The sequence below is a fragment of the Lycium barbarum genome, chromosome 3, assembly GCF_019175385.1.
Source record: "Lycium barbarum isolate Lr01 chromosome 3, ASM1917538v2, whole genome shotgun sequence".
In the NCBI taxonomy this organism is placed as follows: Eukaryota; Viridiplantae; Streptophyta; class Magnoliopsida; order Solanales; family Solanaceae; genus Lycium; species Lycium barbarum.
In genome coordinates, this window is record NC_083339.1 from 16,532,811 (window position 1) to 16,559,493 (window position 26,683).

The 26,683-nt window shown below is 32.0% G+C and overlaps 2 protein-coding genes across 2 annotated transcripts; one reads left to right on the forward strand and one right to left on the reverse strand.

The window, feature by feature from the left end:
- Positions 1-703: 703 nt before the first annotated feature.
- Positions 704-2,009, forward strand: LOC132630546 (probable glutathione S-transferase). Its single transcript, XM_060346120.1, has 2 exons — positions 704-1,124; positions 1,457-2,009. The coding sequence occupies exons 1-2, from the start codon at positions 816-818 to the stop codon at positions 1,808-1,810; spliced, it is 663 nt and encodes a 220-aa protein (XP_060202103.1). The 5' UTR covers positions 704-815; the 3' UTR covers positions 1,811-2,009.
- Positions 2,010-15,689: 13,680 nt separating this feature from the next.
- Positions 15,690-17,289, reverse strand: LOC132630399 (probable glutathione S-transferase). Its single transcript, XM_060345980.1, has 4 exons — positions 17,280-17,289; positions 17,101-17,180; positions 16,502-16,795; positions 15,690-16,186 (listed from the first exon to the last, which is right to left on the reverse strand). Exons 1-4 carry the CDS (start codon positions 17,287-17,289, stop codon positions 15,824-15,826), a joined length of 747 nt encoding a protein of 248 aa, XP_060201963.1. The 3' UTR covers positions 15,690-15,823.
- Positions 17,290-26,683: the final 9,394 nt, after the last annotated feature.

Sequence of the window (26,683 nt, forward strand, 5' to 3'; positions counted from 1 at the left end):
TGTACCCTAATTATTCAAGATACATTGGGGAAGAAGGAAATGTAGAGAGAGAAAAATTGAGTCTATTTCATCTTCAATTCTATACAAATGAATCAGTACATGTGTCTTTATACACAAAAATTAATAACTACTTCTAACTACCATTTTTAACTAACTTTTAAATCTGTTGACGGCATTTAACAGATTTAACTAACTCTAGGAAAAGACTATTTTGCCCCTTCTTAGTTCTTCTTTCAACAAAAAGCTACTCCCAAGGAAAACACATATTAACCGATCATAGTTAAGTAAGTTTTATAGGAGTATTATGTACTCCCTCCGTCCTAGTCCTAATTTAAGTATTTTACTTTTCTTTTTGGTTTGTCCTAGTATTTCTTTTTATATTTAGTAGGTTTTTTCAATTTCAACATTCTACATGATAAGTTTAAGACCACAAAATTTTAAAATTAAACACAATTATTATTCAGAACCACAAGATAATTCAAAAGCCTTCTTTTATTTCTACCGTATCTGATCAAATTAACACACTTAAATTTGGGCAGAGGAAATATTTATTACTGATTTGAAGTAAATGGATGCGAGTAAATTTTTAAAACAATCAAATAAGTACGGACTCTTCAGCCACAGCCACATATTTTAAGTAAAAGTCTTCCGTCAATATGAGGACATTAAACTAGAAAATTAACTTGTCCAAGAAGAAAACCTGTGCTTGCTTCCTTATTTTTCTATAAAAGAAGACCAAAGTTCAAGAGATTAGAACCAACACATAAAGCTCCTACAAATAGTTAAGCAAAAAAACAGAGAGCCAAAGTTGTGAGATGGCAGAAGTGAAGTTGCTTGGTCTTTGGTATAGCCCATTTAGTCACAGAGTAGAGTGGGCTCTAAAGATTAAGGGTGTCAAATATGAATTTATAGAAGAAGATCTACAAAACAAGAGCACTCTGCTTCTTGAATCTAATCCTGTTCACAAGAAAATACCAGTGCTTATTCACAATGGAAAGTCCATATGTGAGTCTATGGTAATTGTTGAATACATTGATGAGACCTTTGAAGGCCCGCCCATCTTGCCTAAAGACCCTTATGACCGAGCTATAGCTCGTTTCTGGGCTAAGTTTTTTGAAGGAAAGGTAAATTCTTTTCACCGCTATATATTCCAATTAATATGAAATATATTTTAGTCATATTTGTACGTTTACTTTCAGTTTTGTTTTTCTTGATTCATAGCTTGTTAGAGATTTATGCCAAGGAAAAATATAGCGGACTTCTATACTTTTTATTTTTGGTTTTTGTATAATATTGGACTTAGAGCGATCTTAATTAGTAAAGAGTCATATAACGGGATTCCAACTTCCGACTTGCTTAGAATTCAATATTGTTGTTGGAGTAGAAGTATATTCCTGTATGCAGAATGGGGTAAAATTGTTATCGAAACTTACGTTGTGATTGTTCTAATTTGCAGGGGCCATCAGTGGGGAAAGTTTTCCTTCTCAAAGGAAAGGAGCAAGAGAAAGCTAAAGAGGAAGCTTGTGAGATGCTGGAAATTCTTGATAATGAGCTCAATGATAAGAAATTCTTTGTGGGTAACAAATTTGGATTTGCTGATATTGCTGCAAATGCTGCGGCCCTTTGGGTAGGAGTCTTTGAAGAAGCATCTGGAGTTGTTTTAGCGACAAGAGAAAAGTTTCCAAATTTCTGTAGGTGGAGAGATGAATATATTACCTGCAGCGAAAACAAGAAGTATTTACCTTCAAGAGATGAGTTGCTTGCCAAATTCAAAGTTCGCTTTCAGGCTGTTGCATCTGCTCCCAAATGAACACCTCTTATTCAACTTTGAAGTTTCAAAGATTTCGTGTTGCAATAAAATTAGAGGTGGATTTAAAAGCATATTATAACATCATACCCATTTAGAATCTACTGATTCGAGATCTTGAACAAATTACTCCTTCCTTCACACATTTTATGTAGTACTATTCGAATTTCGAGAATCAAATGAATTTTTGTTTTTACTATAATTTTTTATATATCTTTTACATATTTTAAAATTTGTATTATTGCGTAACTGATGAATTTTTCACGTCAAAACTAACAAATATGAATCTCAAAATACAAACAGTGAAAGCTAACTTAGCTGGTTATTCCCATACCTAGAGGTGTCTCATATTACTGTTTTCCTGGTGTTTGTAATTGTACAATAATTAGTCATATTAAATTTCTCGTCGAACTGAAAAATAAAGATAGAATCGGGCTCCCATAATGTTAAACATTGTTAAACATACAAAAATTGGTGACTCATAATTTAGTTGGTGACATAAGCACGTAAGTCTTCTTTGTTAAGTGGGTGACGACTAGAAAAATTATACTACTCGCTTAAACAGGGTGTCCAACTAGCCATTTGCATGTCTTTTAAAAAAATATTAATTTTTAGGTAAAAATAGATAATTTGATTAAATTAATTCGAGCATTGGGTGCTAGATCCAGCCAGCCTAATGAAGTAGGTGGTCTAGATCTGCCAGCATTTACTTCCGGTGCTAGATCCAGCCAGCCTAATGAAGTAGGTGGTCTAGATCTGCCAGCATTTACTTCCGATAAGTCAAGTACTATTTTTGTTGAAACTTCAAATGCTTTATCCTATAATTAATATGTATTGAGATTCGGTCACTTAACACCAATCTAAAAAAAATAAGCTTAATATTTCTTAATTTGGTAACTGAATATTTTTTTGAACAAAAAAATAAAGGCTACGTGAACACTATTTTTGACTGGAAAGAGTATGAAAAAGCAAGCCACGAGATTGAGGTGACATAAGCACACAAGTTTCTTCTTTATTCACTCTATCTCCTATTTACTCATTCGCAATAAATTTTGCACTTCGTTGACAAATAAGTGAAATAAATATTTTACCCTAATACTCATTATAAACTAATTGGCTATTACTATCTCAGAAGGTATTGGCCGACAATAGTAATTAACAATAAAGATAAATCACGAAAAAAAAATCTTTACTTTATTAAATTGGACAAGTAATAACGACGATGACAACAACAACATAACCAGTATAACTTCACAGATAAAGTTTAGAGAGAATAAAATGTATGTAGTCCTTATCCTTATCTTTATTAAATTGGACAAGTAAAAGAGAAAATATTTTTAATATAGTTAACAAGTGAAAGAAACCGTGGAAGTACTATCAATTTTTATTTTAAATTGAAAAAGAAAGGAAGAATTGGTGAGTCATAGTGTTAAAGCATTTTATATTTTTAGGAATGTAGTAATGACAAAGCAAGAAAGGAGATATGATAGAAAATTTGGGTGACGGGAGCACATAAGTCATCTCAGTAATTGAGAATCAATTGTAATCCAGATTAGCCTACTTTGTACAGTAAATATTTTGAAAGCAAAAATCAATTCTCCTGTACTTTTTCATTGTTTGAAATTTTTAAGTTGTATCTTTAAAGTAGACTTTGGAAACAGTGAGTCCTGGTGATTGTTAATTAAAAAATATATTCTATGAACACAAAAAATATTTGAAGAAGAACACAAAGGTGAAGGTTTGACAATATGAAAAACAAACACAGAATTATAGGCTTGAAACATATGCGAAATACTTTTCTAAAAATGATAATTGCTCTCTCGCCTCTGCGAGATTGCTATGAGAAATATTATATGGAAATAGTTTTAGTAGATATGACAAGCTTTTGAATTTCTGCACTAAGTAAATACTGAAGAAATTCTACTAAAAAGTAAGAACTTAGAACTTGATCTTTTTAGAATTAGAGAAGAAAGAATATTTTGCGGACAAGAAAATTCTGCAAGATTAAAAAGCTATGTTGGAATGTTAAGAAGTTGGCTCTAAACAGAAGTAGTGATAAACAAAGAATGAAAGAACACAATCTTTCATTTAAAAGACACCTTTCATTTAAAATATTTAATTTAATTTAATCAAAACTCTAACAATCCCCCACCCGTTTAAATATTACCTTAGTACAATGTCACAAGATGAAATCGAAATCCCATGTAGCATAATAGCTTTGAACATGTTATTCCTTGTGAGAACATTGGTGACATTATACACATAAAATTTTCATTTTTGTTTTCCATTAAACATGCTTAGCACTTTTATAGCCATGTGCTATCTAAAATTCATGAACATTAATGAGAGTAACTCCACCTCTTAATCAAAGCGGCACCATTTCTATGTACATGTAGGTGAAGTTCTTTCAGTGTCTTTGTCACATTTAAGACACTTATTCCTTGAACTGAACCTCATTTAGAGTATAAGAACACAAGCCTCGGATCTGTGACAACCAGTACTAGTATATCTCTTACTTAAATGCTGAAACATCTACGTATAGTAACTTCTTGTTACCCTTTAAACCCATAACTATTCATTTCATAGTGCTAGGTAGGATTGTCATTATTGGTGGACCTAGTTAAGGAGTTTTAATTTAATCAACTCGAGGTTAGTTTTCACCAACTTCCTTATAAGAGTTTTAGTAATTGGATTTCCAAAATTACTTTCTGACTCCACAAATGTCAGAGAGATGATTCTGTCTTGAATTAACTTTCTCACATAGTCATGTTGTAATTTATACGTTTAACTTCACATAATATATTTATATGCTCGAGTAGAAGTTGCTTGACTATCACAAGTTGAGCTCACACTTTGCGAAATCATTGAATTCTTTTACAAATCCCTCAACCACTCAAATCCTTTGCTTGCTTCCACTAATACAAGTTTGTTTGTTAGATTTTCAAGCAATTGCACCTCCTCTCGAGGTAAACATTCAACCTTTTATGAATTTGTTTCTAACAAACTCGATAACCAACTTTCACCGGTATATACTTATAAAATATCAGGAAGCTTTTTGAGTATTGAAGACTCAAATCATTAATTAGTTTTCTTAGAATACTAAAAACTTGGCCACTAGCCTTCCAGCAGCGGTTGAATACACAGGAGAAGTCACAACTTGTCAATCATTCTTAGTTAAGTCGATCTTGGATCAAACGGAAATTGACCTTTTACGTTTAAGTGACTAACTTTATTTAGCACTTTCTTCTCAATGTAATTTGATTAACTCAGTACTCCCACCATTTTGTTTAATCTTAATATCCAACGTAGTATAAATTTGTCCAAGATCCTTTCTTTCGTATGAGGAAGAAAAGAAACCTCGTTTTTCTATTCTGCCATACAAAACTGTTTGTTCCTATAATACCGTAGAAAGCTCTTTATTTCTATTATGTTCTCATATCACTATTTGCAATAGCATATGAACAAATTAACGCATACTTTAGTGTAGAAAAATTTTATGAAAAGTAAAGGTGTCAACCGGTTCATTGTAACCGGTTTTAACCGGTAACCGGATCGGTTAAACCGGAACCGGTATAACCGGTTAACTGGATATTAGTTTACCGGTCCGGTTCCAAATTTTTTTTAACCGGAACCGGTTAAAATTAAAAAACAAAAAAAAAAAAAAAAAAAAAAGGAAAGAGCCGCTGGGCCTCGGTAATGGACCGTTGGCAACGGTCCATTTGCAAAAATGGTCGTTGCCAAACAGTCATTTTCTTAATTTTTGACCCCCAATTTTTTTTTTAACACTTTAACCCCTCCCCCACCCCTATATAAACCCTTCTTCATTTTCATTTCAATTCACTCTTCTTCATCTTTCTCTCAAATCTCAATCTCTCAATTATAGTTACTTTGCAATAATTAGCCACAAAGTCTTATTATAGTTTCAACTTTCAATTATTAATTTTGCAATTATAATATTGTTGGTGGAGTTGGTGATTTTGCAACAATCCGAAGTAGCTTTGGTGGATTTGCAATTCTAGCCGCCTTCGCTTTGTTGGAAATTAATCCGGCAATTTGGTATCTTCGTTCCAACTCTATCTTTAATTTTCGCAATTTAATTCTAGCAATTTATTTTTCGAAATTTAATTTACGCAATTTAATTCAAGCAATTTAATTTGTTGTAATTTATTTTCTTGTGATTTATTTGATTGTGATTTAAATTATTTCTATTTAATAATGTCAAAGAGATTAAGACGTGGTGCCGGTAGTAGTAGTCGTACTGTTAGGGGTGCGCTTAATGAGGAAACATTTGTGGAAGAAACACCTAATTTAGGTATTGATGTTGGTGGAAATAATCCACTTTTAGGTCATGAGGCAATGCAACAACATTTTACCGACACTTTTAATGAAGACTTAGATGATGATGATGATGAAACACAACCCCCCGAAAATCCCATAGGAGATACAGGTCCTGCACAATCACATACACAAGACAAACCGCCTAGAACTCGTAAGCCAACAGCTAAAGTTTGGAAATTTATGACTGAGGATAGGGAAAACCAATCAGTTACATGTACCCTATGTGGACAAGTATTTAGTTTTAAGCAAGGAACTGGTAAGGATGGTGGAACGGGTACACTAAATGCTCATATGAGAACCAAACATATGGATGTTTGGGGAGAGCAAACGGGTTCAAATGTGGGGGGGATTCAAATGACGATAGACCCACGAACCAGTAGAAATTTTAAGTATGACAAGAAAAAAGAACGCGTAGAAATAGCTAAAATGGTAGCTTATGATTGTTTACCATTTTCCTTTCCCTCGGGTTTGGGGTTTGTTACTTATATTCAACGTTGTTATAACCCGTTATTTGAGGGTATTCCTAGAAGTACTTGTAGAGCCGATGTTATAGATTTGTTTAAAAAATATAGATTTTATTTGTGCCATGTATTTAATTCTTTAAATTGTAATGTTTGTCTTACCGCTGATTTGGGTCTTAGTATTAACCATTTAGATTTTTTTTGCTATTACATGTCATTGGGTTGATGACAACTGGGTTATGCAAAAAAGAATTATAGCTTTTTTATACGACAAAGGAAAAGGTCGTCACGATGGAAAATTTTTAGCCGATTCAATGTCTACTATAATGAGATTTTTTAACATTTATAGAAAAACACTTTGTATTGCTTTAGATAATGCTTCTAATAATACAAAGGCAATTGGTCTTTTAAAAAGAGAAATAAACCCTCCTCTAAGAAATATTTTTCATGTAAGATGTAGTTGTCACATTTTAAATTTAATTGTTAAAGATGGTCATATGCATTTTGATGATTCTGTTCAAAAAGTTAGAAATGTTGTTGCGTTTCTTTTTTGTAATGCTAATAGGGGAAGAATTAGAGATTTTAAGAATGCTTGTGTAGAAAATAACCTTAGACCTAGGAAAATTCAAGTAGAAATTGAGACTAGGTGGAACTACACTTACATTATGCTACAACAAGCATATGAGTATAGGATTCTCATATAACAAGTTCACAACAATATAATATTGATAGTGAGGATTGGTTAACTTTTAGGCATTGGGAAGATGTTAAAGAATGTATTGAACTCTTAGAAAATTTTTATAATGCAACTCTTGCTTTTTCTAGACAATTCTATCCCACGGTAACCGGAATTTTAGCCTATTTAGCAGAAATAGCTAGAGTTTTACACGAGTATAAATATAAACCCGATTATCAAGTGGCTATTTTTGAAATGATAATCAAATTTAAGAAGTATTTTTTCCCATCCAACTTTATTTATATTGGGTTCCCTTTTAAATCCTTATTTAAAAGTGTCTTATACTAAAAATTTGGTTAGTCAAATTTATACATTTTTAGAAATTGAAGAGGGAGTTCAACCATCTTTAGCTGAAGCCGATCTCGCTATTGATGATGAGTTTAGAAAAGTTTTTACTCATTATTCTAGTTTGGAAGAACGTGCTACACCCGTTGCTCCACGCCCTACTACTTCTCAGAGTAGCAAAAAGGGCTTGTCGGGTTTAAAAGTTTTACATTCACAGCCAACTTCTTCTTCTACTGCAAACTTTGATGAATTTAACTTTTATTTGATGCAGCCAAATGTGGATATCAAGGATGACTTGGACGTCTTAGCATGGTGGAAGAAGTACAAGGCAAGCTATCCGGTACTTTCAAGAATGGCTCGAGATATCCTTACGGTTCAAGTATCAACCGTGGCTTCGGAGAGCGCATTTAGCCAAGGAAGACAACAAATTGGAGACCATAGACATTCATTATCCGACTTTAGCTTGCAAGTACTAGTGTGCATTCGAGATTGGATTAGATCGGAGCGACGCAACCAAAACTCAGAAGTGGAGCAAGGCGAAGAGGAAGAAATTGAAGATTTGATAGCTAGTGGACCGGACCAAATGGAAGACTTTGAAGATATTTCCATGACCGAATATGATGTGGGGGAAATTAACGAAATGGTTCAAAATTGGTGATTTTATTATTCTACTATTTTTGTATAACTCATGTATTATTTGCAAGTTAAAAAAAATACAACTTGCAAATAAATGTTATCCAAGAATGAATAAAATATATGGCTCATTGAGCTTTCTTCTATTTACTTGTGTTCATATTTTTACTTTTATTAAGTTAGGAATATAAGTATATATAGTATAGGTAAGTATATATAGTATATAGTACATATATACAAGTATATATAGTATATAAGTAAGTATATATAGTATACAAGTATATATAGTATATAAGTAAGTGTATATAGTATATAAGTAAGTATATATAGTATATAGTACATATATATAAGTATATATAGTATATATACTATATATATTAAGTTATACACATATATAAGTATATATAGTATATAAGTATATATATTATATAAATATATATAGTATATATATTAAGTATATATTGTATATATAGTAGATATGTATATATAGTATATATATTAAGTTATACCTATATATATATATATATATATATATTAAGCTATACCTATATATAGTATATAGTACATATATATACATATATATAGTATATATATTAAGTTATACATATATTTAGTATATATATTAAGTTATACATATATATAGTATATATATTAATGTAAGTTATACATATATATGTGTACGAAAAGCACTATTCTGTATTGTTGACTTGCTGTTAGGCTGTTAGTCAGTAAATATTTAAACTTTAATTATAAAGTTGTATAACATATGTAAATATACCTACAATATACAAATAAATACTATAATATATATACTATAATACAAAAAAAAAAAAAAAAAAATTTAACCAATCCAAACCGGACCGGTTCCGGTTTGGACTTTAAAACCGGTTAACCGGTTAACCGGAACCGGTTAGGCGGTTCCAGTTTTGGAACCGGAACCGGCCGGTTTCCTAACCGGTTCCCGGTCCGGTTCCGGTTGGAACCAGTTGACAGGCCTAATGAAAAGTCACTATCATTCAAATATCACTACTTAAAAAACGGAAAAAAACCGATGCCAAAAATCGACGGCCCACGTCGGTTTTTTTAATGAAACCGACCGAAAATCGACCCTTTACGGTCCGTCGGTTTACATAGCCTCGCTTTTCCAAAACCGACGGACCACGTCCGTTTTTTCCGACGGACAGAGTCGGTTACGTAGTCCGTCGGGTTTTATTTCAAAAAATTTTAAAAAAAACATTAAAAAAACCGACGGACAGAGTCGGTTTTTTTTAATTTCTAATTTTTATCTTATACAAAAATAATATATATTTTATGAAAAAAAAGGACGCAATGCGTCGGTTTTTTATTTAACTTTTTTTATTTTAATTAAAAAACCGACACAGTGCATCGGTTTTGTATAAAAATTAAGAATTAATTTCCAGAAGACCGACAGACCGAGTTGGTTTTCTGGAAAATTTGCAAAATTAATTTCCAGAAAAGCGACGGACCGAGTCGGTTTTCTGGAAAATTTCCAGCATGCAAATCCTGCATTTTCTGCAACCACACCTGCACAGAAACCAGTACCAAAAACTGCTCAAAACTAGCATTAAAATGCTCCAAATCAATTCTAAAAGAGCTACAACACATAAAATTACCCTAAGTAATAATAAAACACATCAAACACTATCTAAACACATCAAATACGATCTAAATAGACCTTTGTTTATATTATACATCCACATACGGTCCATCTATAAAAATATACGCATAAATTATTGAGGTTATAGAAATATATTTTAACTTAAGAATTCTAACTTAAAATATAACTTAAGAAAACACAATCCCAACCAATTCTAACTTTGAATTCTCAATAACAATTCTAACTTTAATAACTTATGGATTCTAATTTAATATAACTTTTAAAAGCACAATCCCAACCAATTCTAACTTTGAATTCTCAATAACAATTCTAACTTTAATAACCTATGGATTCTAATGTAATATAACTTTTAAAAGCACAATCCCAACCAATTCTAACTTTGAATTCTCAATAAAATAAAATCACCCTAAGTAATAATAAAACACATCAAACACTATCTAAACGCATCAAATACGATCTAAACACATCAAATAATTCTAACTTTGAAAAGCACAATTCCAACCAATTCTAAAAATTGAAAAGTAAATCTAGAGAAATATAATCTATATTTTAGTATTGAGGTTATAGAAATACTATAACTTAACAATTCTAACTTTGAAAAGCACAATCCCAACCAATTCTAACTTTGAATTCTCAATAACAATTCTAACTTTAATAACTTATGAATTCTAAAAATTAAAAAGTAAATCTAGTCAAATAAAGTCCACATATTAGTTTTGAGGTTATAGAAATATTATAACTTAATAATTATAACATAACTTAATAATTCTAACTTTAAAAAGCACAATTCCAACCAATTCTAAAAATTGAAAAGTAAATCTAGAGAAATAAAATCTACATTTTAGTATTGAGGTTATAGAAAAACTATAACTTAACAATTCTAACTTTGAAAAGCATAATCTCAACCAATTCTAACTTTGATTTCTCAATAACAATTCTAACTTTAATAACTTATGGATTCTAACTTTAATTCTAAAAATTAAAAAGTAAATCTAGTCAAATAAAGTCTACATATTAGTTTTGAGGTTATATAAATATTATAACTTAATAATTCTAACATAACTTAATAATTCTAACTTTAAAAAGCACAATTCCAACCAATTCTAAAAATTGAAAATTAAATCTAGAGAAATAAAATCTACATTTTAGTATTGAGGTTATAGAAATACTATAACTTAACAATTCTAACTTAGAAAAGCACAATCCCAACCAATTCTAACTTTGAATTCTGAATAACAATTCTAAATTTAATAACTTATGGATTCTAACTTTAATTCTAAAAATTAAAAAGTAAATCTAGTCAAATAAAGTCTACATATTAGTTTTGAGGTTATAGAAATATTATAACTTAATAATTCTAACATAACTTAATAATTCTAACTTTAAAAATCACAATTCCAACCAATTCTAAAAATTGAAAAAGTAAATCTAGAGAAATAAAATCTACATTTTAGTATTGAGGTTATAGAAATACTATAACTTAACAATTCTAACTTTGAAAAGCACAATCCCAACCAATTCTAACTTTAGAATGATCAATAACAATTCTAATAACTTATGGAATTCTAACAAAAAGCACAATAAAAAAAAAAAGACTAGTCAAATAATTAAAGTATACATTTTTGCACATATTCAACATCAATAATATTACAAAGAATGATAACTACGCTAACACAAATACATTGACAAAGAACATGAAATATAGCACAATCTCAAGCAAAAAAAAAAAAAATGACAACTAAATTAGTCAAATAAAGTTTACATTTTTTTTCACAAATTCAACATTAATAACATTGCAAATGATGTTTAACAAAGTTAAATAGACTAGCATTAGGCCTAAAATATACAAATAAAACTAAAATTAAAAGAATTTTAAATGCCCTAATTTAAGAGAAACTAACCTCAATTTATTAACTTCAAAATGGGTTTGGGGTAGGTGGGAACGGGCTGCGCAAGCAGCAGCGCTGGGCGGCGGAAAAATGTGCGGCGGCGCTGGCGGAGGGGAGGGGGGCGGCAGGTAGGGTTTGGGGGAATGGGGGTTTTAATTTGGAAGAGGGAACAGAAATGGGTATGAAACCTGTCTGCTATGAATTTAAAGAAAAACCGACTAAAAAGACCGACTCTGTCCGTCGGTTTTTCCCGCACGTTTGACCAGATTTGACCCTTTTTAAAAAAAAAAAAAAAAGAGGAAACCGACCCGGTCCGTCGGTTTCCTAAAAAAAATTGTTTATTATTTTTAAAGAAAAACAAATTGAATGACATATTATTTAAAATATTTTTAAAAATAAAACCGACTTTGTCCGTCGGTTTTCCATTGGTTTTTCAAAGCGACGCAGTCCGTCGGTTTTTTGTCCGTCAAATTTTGCCAGTTTTTTAGTAGCGTATTCACGAAAGAACCCCTTCATGAAAGAATAAAACTTTTTTCCCTTTGAAGACATAAAATTAATTGTCTAATGCTGACTTCTAATCATAAGCCAAATACACCCACGGTTTGACTATTTCATGCACATATGAAATTTAAAACTGTCAAGAGACATTAGATTCATTAAAATTTAAAGGTCATTAACCTTTAAAAACAACATCTAAATGTCAATATCATCTATTCTCATGATCTCATAATGATAAATTGTTGTCTTCCAACTTGAAAGTTATTACGTCCATGTGAATTTTGTGCATGAATAATAAATCACACACATTAAAAATGTCATCCTAATTATCATGTGTATCAAGATCATCACAAAGTAAATTATTTACTCTATTATATATAAAATCAAATTTTGGAAAAAATCACAAAGAGTAAATAATAAAGTTAAGAAAGTGGAACCGATTTTGACACTTCCTTCATATTTCCTCTTTGATACCATGTCTTTAGTCATCCTCAAGTTTGAAGTTGGAAAAACTTTCAAGAATTAGAGTATGGTCATCTTCCTTTCACTTCAATGACTACGGAGTCCCTCCAATTTCTGACACGGCCAGCCCAATTTTAATTTTCCCTAACTTTTGAGAAGTAGACAAACAAGAGTGACGCTGTGTTCCCACTCTCACAGCCCTTGCAATAACTTAATTACTCCTTCCGTCTCCCAAAGAAAATAATGTTCTACATTCACCACCTTCTTGAATCAATACAATATACCCTTTTCTCTTGAATAACTTTTTCAGTTTCTCCTAGTGTTGCTTCTTATATATACCAATTATTTCCTTCTTGTTTCCATTGAAGACAGCCCCAACTAACTTTAACCACCACCAGAAACAAAGAAAATATATTAAACCACCCTGGTCAGATCCCTTAATAACCCATCCAATTGAAACTCGAATTTCGTTAAAACAATTTATCACCACAAACGTAGCATCGACACTTCTCGTATCTTGGTCATATATCAAATGTTTCTCGAAAATTGACGGTGTCTTCTCATCACAAATATCATTTTTAGATTGTTGAAAAATATATTCCATGAACACAAAAAATATATGAAGAAGAACACAAAGATGAAGGTTTGACAATATGAAAAACAAACACAAAATTATAGGCTTGAAACACGTGCGAAACGTTTTTCTAAAAATGATATTTGCTCCCTCTCCTATGTGAGATTTCTATGAAATTATATGAAAATAGTTTTAGTAAATATGACAAGCCTTTGAATTTCTGCACTAAGCAAATAGTGAAGAAATTCTTTCGGAAAGCAAGAAATTAGAACTTGATCTTTTTGGAATTGGAGAATAAAGAATATTTTGCCGACATGAAAATTCCGCAAGATTAAAAAGTTACATTGGAATGTTAAGAAATTGGCTTTAAATAGAAGTAAGAATGAAAGGACACAACCTTTCATTTAAAATATTTAATTTATTTAAACAAAACTCCAACATTAGGTGGTGAAAATTATAATAGAAAGTAAATCATCATAGTTGAATAAGCGAGGATTTCGAATCTAATAAGAAATTTGGAGAGGGAATTATTAGATCGGTAGGAAATAGTCTAAGGAGGTTGTTTACAAAATTTAAAGTCGTTTGGTGGAGATTTAGGACTGAACAAAAAGTGTGATTGAAAATCGTAAAAGAAGTTTATCACTGCAGTGACCTTTATACTCTTTTATAGAAGATTGATACATGTCTATACAATATTGTACACTTTTACACAAGGTAGAGATACATTGCTTTCTAAGTGTATAGACACTGTACATAATGTATATGTGTGTATCAACCCTGTTTCAAAATTAATGTTGATTATGTGGGTGTAAACTGAAAAATATGATTGTGAATACAATGTATTGTGTTGAACGGTATATTTGAGCAATTTTTCCTCTTTAAATTACTTATTCAAATTTTGTGATTAATTAATTTTAAGAAAAATTAAAGTAAAAATCTATATTTGCTTTGGTAATAAGCATCCTTGGTGGTGAAATGGTAGATATACGAGACTCAAAATCTCGTGCTAAAGAGTGTGGAGTTCGAGTCCTCTTCAAGGCATAATTATATAAATTAGCATTCTCAATAAGAGAACTCAGAGCTTTGGGAATTGACATAAATTTGGGAGGGGATCGCAAAATTTTAATGATCTCCTCTATGTGATGAATGTAGGGTTCGCTTTTAAAAACATAGGGTTCGCTTTAAAAACATAGTTTTATTACCAATTGAAAATATATACATCTCCGCAAATGAAAAAGAAAGGAAATTAATTAAACTAACACGAACTAAAGTAAAAATGTACATTATAATAATGCTAAGCACATAATTCCTCCATTCACCTTTACTTGTTCATGGTATTGCACTCTCTTTAAGAAATAGTAATAAATTACTTCATTTTTTCATGACACCCATATTAATTGATATATAATTTTAAATTTTGAAAAATATTTGGGAAATAAGTAATTAATGTTAAGTTTAAAACATGAAAAAAATATGTTTTTGAATACCAAAATGAACAAGTAAAAAGTGAAAATCGATAATTAATATATATTGACAAATAAAAATAAACGGAGAGAGTATTTTATATTTATTATTTTGACATAAACCTCGGTTACAGATAGATTTTTTTTCTTTAATTTACAAATGCCAAGAAGACTTCACTATTCTAAACCAAGGCTTTGAGCGTTAATTAAGAAGTGGAGGTTGCCTACTCCCGAGGGAAGATCAAGAGTGGTGATCGTTGACCAAAACTATATATTACTCCCTGAGTCAATTTATGTGAACATATTTCTTTTTTAATCTGTATTAAAATGAATGATTTTTTTCATAATTTGAAAAAAAAATTCACTTTATGAATGATTTACAGCCACACAAATATTCAAGACTTATTTTTAATTACAAGTTTCAAAACTCTTCATTCTTTCTTAAATATCGTGTCTAGTCAAATGGGTTTACACAAATTGAGACGAAGGGAGTGCGTAATTGAAGCTATCCTACGGGCTTACAAATCTCCTGTATGTTATCTTGATTCCAAATATATTATATTCAGTATAGGTACATACAAGTAATCTAATAGTTTAACTATATCTTTATATTTACGGTGAATAAAACTTAATCTCGATAAGATGACTTATGTGCCTATGTCACCCGCTATTTCATCAAATTATGTGGCTTGCTTTTCTTGCTTTATTTTTTTTTTCCTGATGCGATGAGGAAATTAATATGATGAATTATTGCATAATCACTGACCAAATAACAAATTAATACAGTAACACAACACACTTCCTTATTTGTGACTAGCTGGCTAAGCTGACTTTTTTCTAACAAGTAGTAGTTTTATTAGGAAGAGAAAGAGAATCTTGTCATTAATTCCGAACGAGCTTAATCTTATAGAAATACGAGTATTTCAATTTCTTTTCTTTTCCTGACGTTTACACAATTGAATTTATAGCATTCGTCCTAGATATTCAGTTTTATTCCGACACATAATCCGAAACTTCATAAGATGAACGAGGATGTATTCATTTTTTAGCAGTAGCAGAAGCAGAAGCTGCAGATAGAAAAGCTTTGAAAAAAGCAAGCAACTCATCTTCTGGAGGTAGATATTTCTTGACTTGGCTGCAGTTAACATACTCATCTCTCCAAGCACAAAAATTTGGAAAATTTTCACTTGTGACTACTACAACTCCAGAGCCTTCTTGAAATAATCCTAGCCAAAGTCCCATAAAATTTGCAGCTACATCAGCAAACCCAAATTTGTCATTCACAAAGAATTTCTTATCCTTGAGCTCATTATCAAGAATTTTCAGCATCTCCCAAACTTCCTCTTTACCTTTTTCTTGCTCCTCTCCTTCGCGTAAGAAAGTATTCACCATTGCTGCCGTCTGCATAACAACACTCAGAACTTAACAACAATAATGACAACAGTACATCTCAATCTCAAGAAAGTTAGAATCGACTATATATATATATATATATATATATATATATATATATATATATATATATATATATATATATATATATATATATATTCTCATTAACAATGTTTCTAACTCCAGTAAAATCCGTACCATTATCATACAAAATAATGAAAAGTATTCCATGCTCTCTATGTTTTCGATACAAGGCCTATAGTAAATGTACTTACGTAGCCAAATTATGCAGATAGGAATAAATAGCATGAAGACGAATTTTACCTTATCATCAAGGAACTTAGCCCAGAAACGAGCTAAAGCTCGGTCATAAGGGTCTTTCGGCAGGATGGGAGGGCCTTCAAATGTCTCATCAATGTATTCAACAATTACCATAGACTCAGCAATGGACTTTCCGTTGTGAATGAGCACTGGGGTTTTCTTATGAACTGGATTTGATTGAAGAAGTAGAGAGCTCTTGTTATTTCGATCTTCTTCGATATATTCATATTTCACTCCCTTAATCTTTAGAGCCCACTCAACTCTGTGAGTAAATGGGGAGCCTTTGACCAAAATAAGCTATTTTTTAAATCAATTTACCAAAGTAATACGTTTTTTATTTTTTTTACGGAACTAGCATAAACGTATTCCTGAGTAACGTATTAGGCATTATTTTATTCAAAAATTCTAACGGAAAAAATTAGGTCGGGTTAACGGTGTTAAAAGCTAATTCGTGACTGTTAGTAACGTATTATTCCTAATACGTTACTGTCAGTAACGACTTTAGAGAATTCAAATACGAACAATCCTTTTATGTAATCTGACATTGACTGATGTTAAAGCCGTAACTAGGAGTTACGATTTTAGCATAAAACGTAACTGACAGTTACGTTTCTACTCAAACTAGACATGCGCAAATCTTGCCGAGAATCCTGCAAATTGGGAATCTTTCTGATTGATTTGACTATAAAACGTGATTAATAGTTACGTTTTAATTGTAAAACGTGACACACAATAACGACACACTGCTAAAGTCCCTCTTCCTCATACTTTTTGAACAAACCACATATCATTATAAAATATAGTGTATGAAACGAATGTTCAAACACATTCGAACAATTTTCATCAAAGCTTCTACTTGTGTGGCCTATTGTTGGAACAGCATTAAAAAATTCAACAGGTATAAGTTAATTAAGTCAAATATTTCGTAATATGTTAAAATAATACTATAGTTTTAATTTATTTTTCTGTTATATTAATAATAATAAGTGTCTTATTTTCGTGTGTAGGAGTAAAGATGACCAATTTTGAACATAATGTGATGGTTGCTTTGTATTGGGGTGGCGAAATAATTACTGAAATGAACGGATTCAGGTACACTGAAGGTGCCAAAATGATTGTCAGCATGTTTATTTCAACGAACTATGCTGAATTGGTTGAACTATTGCATGAGAAGATGGGGACAAATAGTGAAAATATTCAAATTGATATTTCTGGAAAATATCCATGCTCATTTCAAGGTAACAATACAAGGTTCATTGAGTTTAAAATTGAGAATGACCAGTCCTTGCTACAATTTTTCTCCATACGGCAAAAATTTGCGGATAAGATCGATATAAATATTTTGGAGATTTATGTAAAGACCAAACCAGCAAATCAAAATAATATATTTCAAATGAGTGGTCAGCATGGTTATCACATGAATTTGTTGGCTCAAAATTATGGATTTGCTATGGCCAGTCAGCCTCATCTCGGAATTGAACAAGTTTTTTTTTATAAATATAGTTAATACTTTTATTAATATTTTTAGGTATACCTGTAGTAGTGGTAGGAATCCCGCTATCTCATGTTGCTTAGCCTGTGAGGCCTTACAAAGATAGTGATACTTAAATACACTAAGTTTTTTCAAATAAAACTTACTTCGGGCACCTTTTCAACCCCTAAAATGACGATCCGAACGTCTACGTATCCTTGATGTATTGGGCCTACATTATTGTACGCAGAAAAAAATATCAGGTTCTATATAAAATATTGACGTTTCGGAGTCTTGATCCACGACTAATCGTTGGTCAAAGTATGGAAAAAACACTAAGTTTTTTCAAACAAAACTTACTTCGGGCACCTTTTCAACCCCTAAAATGACGATCCGAACGTCTACGTATCCTTGATGTATTGGGCCTACATTATTGTACGCAGAAAAAATATCAGGTTCTACATAAAATATTGACGTTTCGGAGTCTTGACCCACGGCTAATCGTTGGTCAAAGTATGAAAAAAACACTAAGTTTTTTCAAACAAAACTTACTTCGGGCACCTTTTCAGCCCCTAAAATGACGATCTGAACGTCTACGTATCCTTGATATATTGGGCCTACATTATTGTACGCAGAAAAAAATATCAGGTTCTATATAAAATATTGACGTTTCGGAGTCATGACACACGACTAATCGTTGGTCAAAGTATGGAAAAAAACACTAAGTGTTGCAAAAAATAAAGTTTGGCCAATTTTTTTTGCTTTTTGGTACTGTTTCTATAACGCAGTATTTTACTGCGCTAAAGGTAGTTTTGTAACTTTTTTTTTGTTGGAAGAGCGAAACTAGAAGCCTGGACACGGGTTTCGCCAAACTCAATAATTTTTGCTCAAATAATATATGTGTTAAGAAATTTATTAAATATGTATAAATAATAAGTTTAGAACATAAGTATTAAATCTGAAATCGTCGTTCTAAAATCTAAAAACATAAAGTTGAACTCTTGGCTCTGACTGTGCCATCTAATCACGTGGGTAACAATATCCAATTTTTTTTTCTTTCTATGTGAATAAAATAATCACATAACTTGCACACTAAATTGTGTAAGAAAATGTTGTCAGCATGGAAATGACATTGACATAACAGATAACAACTATTAAAGGTAAGTGTACAATTTTATTGTGTGTCACGTTTTACAAATAAAACGTAACTACAGATAACGTTTTATAGTCAAATCAGTCAGAAGAATTGTAAGTGCACAATCTTATTGTGTGTCACGTTTTACAAATAAAACGTAACTACAGATAACGTTTTATAGTCAAATCAGTCAGAAGGATTCCCAATTTACAGGCCCACTACAAGAAATTAGGCTTACGACGACATTTTATAAATGTCATATTAAATGCCATAAGTGTCGCAAAATCACTTAGCGACATTTATTTTACATTTAGTACAAATGTCGTAAATTTGAGGGTCGGGAATTTTCCGACATTTATATTAATGTCGGTACATAATTTACGACATTTATTTACAACTTTTTAAAAACGTCACAACAAAATTTCCAACATTTAGATTAATGTCGGCAAAATAATTAGCGACATTTATTTGCAACTTTTATTAAATGTCACCGATTTTGAAATTAATTTAATTGCGACATATAACGAAATGTCATCAAATCATACCATCCTTACTACGCATACATAGAAATGTCGGAAAATCATCTCTAGTCAATAGCATCATTTTTCTTTTTTATATACTGAAAAAATCTAATTTAATGCCACGATGAATCATATAATTCCAGTACACAAGTTATACACTACAATAGAACTTTGAATTAAACAAAAGAGTCACTTCGACAAACTTTTGAAAAATCTCGTGAACACCATTAAATATATGGTTCCGGAAGAATACAAAATTTTCTCCTAAGCTGAGAATGCTATAAATAAAATCTAATATTGACTAGTGACCACAAAAACACCAATTCATTGATTGTCACTTGTTGAGCCTTCATACAAAGCAGCATCTTGAATCTCTATGACAACATGCATACTCTTCAAAAGATTTCTCTTCTTGACTCTAATTTTTGCATATCGACTTCTGATGAAGATGAGAAAGAGATCTCTGACAGCAAACCAAAGATAAGGGCAAATATTAGAAGTTAGAAAAATATGGTTTAAACAAAATAGCAAGCAACTTTTATAGAAGACAAAAGATCGTGAAATAAGAGTATTGGTACATTCACGATACAGTTAAAAAGGTAAAATACAGATCTCAAAATTTAGTGTCAATCCTAAAGTCCACACCACAGAGGATTACTTTCACATCCACAAAAATATGATCCAATGCAACAATCATATTATACAATTAATCTCTTTCGGGACTCCACTTCGTAAAACCTACAAAAGAAAAAATAAATCAAGAAAAGTAAATGACAAATAAAATTCAAGCAGAGAGAGAGAGAAGAGAAATGGAGAAATTAGGCCGCCGGTGCAGCCTATGACGTAAAGGGAATTGGGGGAAGGGAAAAGGTTAGGGTTCCAGCTTTTATTCGTGGGAGTAGTATTTGATTAAGTTTAAAATTATTGGGGGGAAGATTTAGTCTTTGGGGATTTTTTAATTTTTTGGGGGGAAAGTCTGGGTCCAAATGAAAAAGAGTATTAAAGTACATAGAACCAAAATAAATAAAAAAAACTGCTCCTATTTCTATAACTACTATAATTTCATAAGCTTTTTTTTATTAGTAGTAGCAAATAGTATTCCTTGCAAAATCAATTACTTTAATAAGAGCTTAAATAAAGTTCAAATGCATATAAATAAAATAAATATGACACGAATTGTCCCGTAGTAAAATCGATTGTCGTCGATGCCTTTTTCTCGGTTCTTTCCTCCATTACAAGAGTTCGAACAAGAAAAAAATAAGAGTGCCCTATGAAGAATGTTGTAAAAATTCATAATAGAATTTGGCCATAACAATAATGAAAAGATCAATAATGGATAAAAAAGCCAAGTCATATTCTGAAAATAATTAATATTCTTTAAATATTATCCGCAATGACACCTATTCTAATACTACTAGTTAAATACTTTTTAAAAAGTCATATGTGCGATAGTTTTCTTTAATTGGTAGAAATATTCAATAGCTCTATTGTTATAATTGTATAATTTAATTTTAACTAATTTACACAAATAATTTAGTCACGTGTGGGACTACACTGTATGTGTTGTTGTTGTTGTTGTAATTTAGCCATATTTTTAGTTCCAAACTCATTCGTTATATATATATATATATATATATATATATATATATATATATATATATATATATATATATATATATAATTACTACTTTATGCATCCACTAATTCTTTCCCTAGAATTAAATATAAAGAGTGATGACATAATTTAAAAAGATTTAGATTTCCAACATTAGGTGTAAAAGTCAGTAATTAGCGACTAATAATATGACATTTGAAATAAATGTCATAATATTTTCGACATTTGTATCAAATGTCGTTATTTTAACGACATTTTACGCCAAAAATCGTTGTTTAGCTATATTTTATTCCAAATGTCATTATTTTAGTGACATTTTTCGTCAAATGTCACTATATTTACGACATTTTACATCACATGTCATTATTTTTATGACATTTTTTTCATAAATGTCGAGAAATTCCTTTTTCCCCGACATTTATTTTAAATGTCACTAAATAAATGTCGTCGTATCTTTACTTTCTTGTAGTGAGGATTCTCTGCAAGAGATTGCGCGTGCCTAGTTTCAGAAGAAACGTTACTGTCAGTTACGTTTTATGCTGAAGTCGTAATTGCGGGTTACGATTTTAGGATCAATCAATGTCAGATTTCATAGAAAGATTGTTTGTACCTAGAATTTCTAAATTCGTTACTGTCAGTAACGTATTAGCCATAATACGTTATTGGCAGTAACGAATTATATTTTAACGCTGTTAACCGGTGACTTTTTTGTCCGTTGGAATTTTTGAATAAAATAATACCTAATTCGTTACTCAGGAATACGTTTATGCTAGTTCGGTTAACTTTTAAAAAAACGTATTATTTTGGAGAATTGGCTCAAATAATAGCTTACTTTGGTAAAAAAATCGTAAATGGGCTATACCAAAAACCTAGCAACTTGACTTCTGCCATACCACAACTTGGGTTATTGTTTGCTAATTTACTATTAAAGGAAATTCTGATGGTGGTTCTCTCTTGAACTATGGACTTCTTTTTTATAGAAGGAAAAATCAATGAAGTGTCTTAGCAACCAGGTGATTATTAAATTAATTCATGTTCCCAACGCTTGAAAGACATAGTATATACGTAAGCACTTAGCTAACTTTATTTTGACTCATCACCGACACATTTTCTAAATGTTACGGTACTTTAGAGATTTCTGTTAGATTTCATTAAAGTGTGGTAGGCCCACATATTACGTATTGACTTTGTTTTTATTTGTATTAAACTTTATTAATTAAAGTGGGTGTCCTTTAGATATATAAGTATGTTATTACTCCCTCCGGATAAAAAAGAGTGTCATTTAGGCCGTAGTTATTTGCACATTCCTTAATAAAATATTAATTTCTAGATAAAAATTAATAATTCGATTAAATTGCCCCTAATTAAATAGGCATTTGAATGTGATCACATACCACTTAATAGAGGCAAATCTGAAAGAAAAAAAAAGTTAATTCTTTCTTGATTAGATAAGTGGACACTCTTTTTGACCCTATAAAAAATGTTAAGTGGACACTTTTTTTTTTATCCGAAGGGATTAATACTTATCTAGAGCTAATTCCCTAGATGACCACCCAAGTTTGAAAAATTGTCTACATATATCAATTTTGTTTCTTTTAGGACAAAAGAGTCACTCAGCTATCACTATTTTCCTCAAGATATACTAAACACCTCAACACTCTCTTTCTCTCCTAATTGACATGTCATGTCATTAAAGCCCATTTTCTTAATAATTTAACCATTTAACTTATCAAACTCATGTAACCAACTCCATACTTTATACCCAATCAAATATGATCCCATTAAAAGCAGTAAATGTATTAAAATATACTTTCTATTAAGCCACTTTTTTAAATCTAAGATTTTTTTAATCTCAATTCAAATATATTATATTTCAATTTGAATTAAAATTTAAGTAGTTTTATCTTTCTATTCAAGTTCAAATATTTTCATATATCATATTTTTCCCACATAATTAAACGACGACAAATCCTTTCCTACCTTGAATTTTAGATCTAATTTCTACCTAATGGAGGTACATAATATATCGCCTCATAATCAGTGTTTGATTACTACGTGATGAAATTATCAAGAAGTCAGTTAATTAAATAATCTTGGTGAAAAAATTATTTAAATAAAATTATGGGATGAAAGAAAGCAAACGATAACCAACCAAATCTACTAGCCAAATATTTGCCTAAAATACATGAAATTGTGGTTATTGTTACATAAAAAAATTATGGATGAGTGAAAAATAGTTGACACCACATATTAAACCTATATATAACTTTCCTCTATTCCTCATATATTGTTCCCAAATCTCAGTTACTTTTACGTAACAAAAAGGCATTTATAAAAAATCTATATATTTTTTCTAGCTACGTAGACATTTTGAGTGAAACAAATGGCTGAATGTACAGCAAGCTTGAAGAACAATTAGTAGACATGAAGGAAGAGAAAGGTGATGAGAAACCAAGAGTGTTTTTAAATAGAAGTTAGGTTATATTTTTCACCCAAGAGTGTTTAGGGTTTGGTCTGTAGGTGCGAGTGTGGACGATGAAATTTTATCAAATTTAAATCCACAAGAAATTCGAATTATATTAATTTCAAAATATATTAGTCCAAATAATTGGATTTTGGGCTAATATAATTGGGTTAATTATTTAGGTCCAATAAATATGGATTTAATTAGAGGAGTTCAAATGCATTGGGCTAGCCCATTTAATTAGGCTACAAATGATGAGCCCACTTTGTCAAGCCCAAGATATCATCTTATCCATGAGGCCCAAATTGGTGTCACGTGTCAAATGACGTGGCACGCCAGGTCAAAAGAAGGATCCAATAGGATCATGCCACATTTCAAAATGATGCAGCATGCCCAATCAAATCAAAGGTCAATGAAGATGCGCCACGTGTACAAGTGACATGTTCCAGCCAATCAAATATCGACATGTCAGCTTAAATCTGATTGGTCGAGAGAAGTATGTCCTTATCACAACTCTTCCATCCTACAACTATAAATAGGGGTCTCATAATTCAGAAAAAGGGACAGAAATTCTAACAAGAAGTCAGGGAGAGCTCGTGGATCAAACGCCGCAGATTTCTTTACAAGATAAAAGCACTCAAGCACTCAAGTATTTCTCTAGAAGTTCTAGAGATCCAGACGAAAATTCAAGATCAAGCTTCAAGCCCGTGAATCCAAGTACAAGTCAAGATCAAATCCATCAATTCAAGATCAAGCTCAAAAGCCCTTGAATTTATTGTTGAAAAGACGAATCAGAGGAATCATAGTCTGTCTTGATTATTATTTTCTCGACGTGAATTTTATTGTCTACAAATTCTGGCACGCCCAGTGGGACAATCTCTACCTCTCATCTTAACTTTTCAATCATCGAAGTTTAACAACATCGAGATGATTTCGAAAAAGATCAACTCCAAATCAATTTCCTCTAAGGTTGCTAGCTTCAAGTTCTCTGCTGATGTGGAAAGCATCCTCAACATTACCTTTGGTAGCATTGGACATGTTACGAGGAGAAAAGCAAGCATGTTGGGACACCAAGCAGTCCAAGTGTCATCCATAACAACTCCTATTTTTGGATCTTCATCTCCAAAAGGAGCGAGATCCTCTACTGATGCATCGGAGGAAGGAAGCAGCATTGCTGAAAAGATTAAAAAGACTCTAGCTCTACTTGATCTCTCTGGATCCAAGAACTCTGCTATGAAGGAAGATGATGATACTTCAAGTGACGGATCCTCTCCACTCACACCACATGAAGTAGGCAGTAAAAGATAAACTTATGCGATAAACCATGCTATTCTCCAACATCCCAACAATCATGCAAGCAATGGTAACTAACGCTTCATCAATGGAGGAGACATTGGCAAACTTGGCAAAGGTGATTGATGGCTTGGCCAAGCATGTGCAAAATCAAGACGCTCGGATTGAGAAGTTGATGGACAAGATGGATGGATTAATGGAGGGTGAATCCAGCCACGCACCTGGGAAGGGTCCAGAAGTACAAATGACTGAACCTTGTGCAAAACAAGTACCACCTACCAAGGAAATTCCTGTTTCTTCTGAAGGGATGATTCCGCTTGACCGACTAAAGGAGTTCATCGAAGGGACTATTAAGGATAAGTAAGAAGTTGCTGTCAAGTCTTCGTTTACTTAAGGAAAGTCGTACACCACAAGAATTGATAGTTTCAAGATACCCGCCGGTTATCAACCTCCAAAATTTCAGCAATTTGAAGGCAAAGAAAATCCAAAGCAACATGTGGCACATTTTGTTGAAACATGTAACAACGCTGGGACCTATGAAGACTATCTCGTTAAACAATTCGTCCGCTCCCTCAAAGGAAATGCCTTCGACCGGTACACTGATCTTGAGCCTAATTCTATCGATAGTTGGGAGCAACTAGAGCAGGAGTTCCTCAATCGCTTTTATAGCACAAGGCGTACCGTGAGCATAGTTGAACTTACAAGCACTCTCCAAAAAAAGGGCGAACCAGTTATCGATTTCATCAATCGATGGAGAAATACAAGACTAAACTGCAAAGATAGGCTCAGCAAAGCTTCTGCAATAGAGATGTGTATCCAAGGAATGCATTGGGGCTTCACTACATCTTGTAAGGAATTAAGCCAAGGTCTTTTCAAGAACTAGCTACTCGTGCTCATAACATGGAGTTGAGCATGTCTTCTACGGGGAATGAAGTAATGTGTGTCTACGACCCTCGCAAAGGAAAGGACAAGCAGGAACCCAAGAAATAAAGCAAGTTTGTTCCCAAGAGTGACAACAAAGAATCCATGAACGTCAATGTCTCGCCTGTAAAGTTTACTACGAAGGTGAGCAAGAAGCAGAGTATGAAAGCAACTTCCTTCCAAGACAACAAAAGCCGAAAGTCGACCTTGAAGGAGATGCAAGAAAGAGAATACCCCTTCTTGGATTCTGATGTCCCTGAAATTTTTGATGAACTACTTGAGCTGAAACTGATTGAGTTACCAGAGATGAAGCGGCCCAATGAAGCTTGGAGAACAAACCACCCAAACTATTGCAAGTATCATAGACTTGTGGGTCACCCTCTTGAGAAGTACTTCTTCTTCAAGGACAAAGTTATGCAATTGGCTAATGAAAACAAGATTCGGCTTGACGATGAGAAGGAGAGTTTGAATTATGTCTTTATCACCTTTGGTTCTCTTGATCTAGTCCAGATATGCAGCTTTGAAGAGCATGAGAAAGGACCATTGGAGGAAGATAAAACTCAAGTCGATGTAGCCGATGATGAAGGTTGGATTCTAGTGACTAGGCGGAGACGCCGTAAAACAAGTCCACAAAAAGAATCATCTAAACAACCAACTAGGAAGAAGATGGTTAGAAGACAAAGGAAGCAAGAATCAGCTGAGCATCCAAAGAAAGCAAAAGTGGAGGTGAACTACCACCAGGAATGACAACATCCCGTGACTTTG

What these genes read in the sequence shown, in the direction of transcription:
- LOC132630546 (XM_060346120.1), top strand. Translation starts at nt 816, where the DNA reads ATGGCAGAAGTGAAGTTGCTTGGTCTTTGGTATAGCCCATTTAGTCAC. An exon ending in CTAAGTTTTTTGAAGGAAAG is followed by an intron (nt 1,125 to 1,456) that starts GTAAATTCTTTT and finishes TCTAATTTGCAG; the next exon opens with GGGCCATCAGTGGGGAAAGT.
- LOC132630399 (XM_060345980.1), bottom strand. An exon ending in GTTTGAGTAGAAACGTAACT is followed by an intron (nt 16,796 to 17,100) that starts GTCAGTTACGTT and finishes TTTAAAAAATAG; the next exon opens with CTTATTTTGGTCAAAGGCTC. An exon ending in CTAAGTTCCTTGATGATAAG is followed by an intron (nt 16,187 to 16,501) that starts GTAAAATTCGTC and finishes GTTGTTATGCAG; the next exon opens with ACGGCAGCAATGGTGAATAC.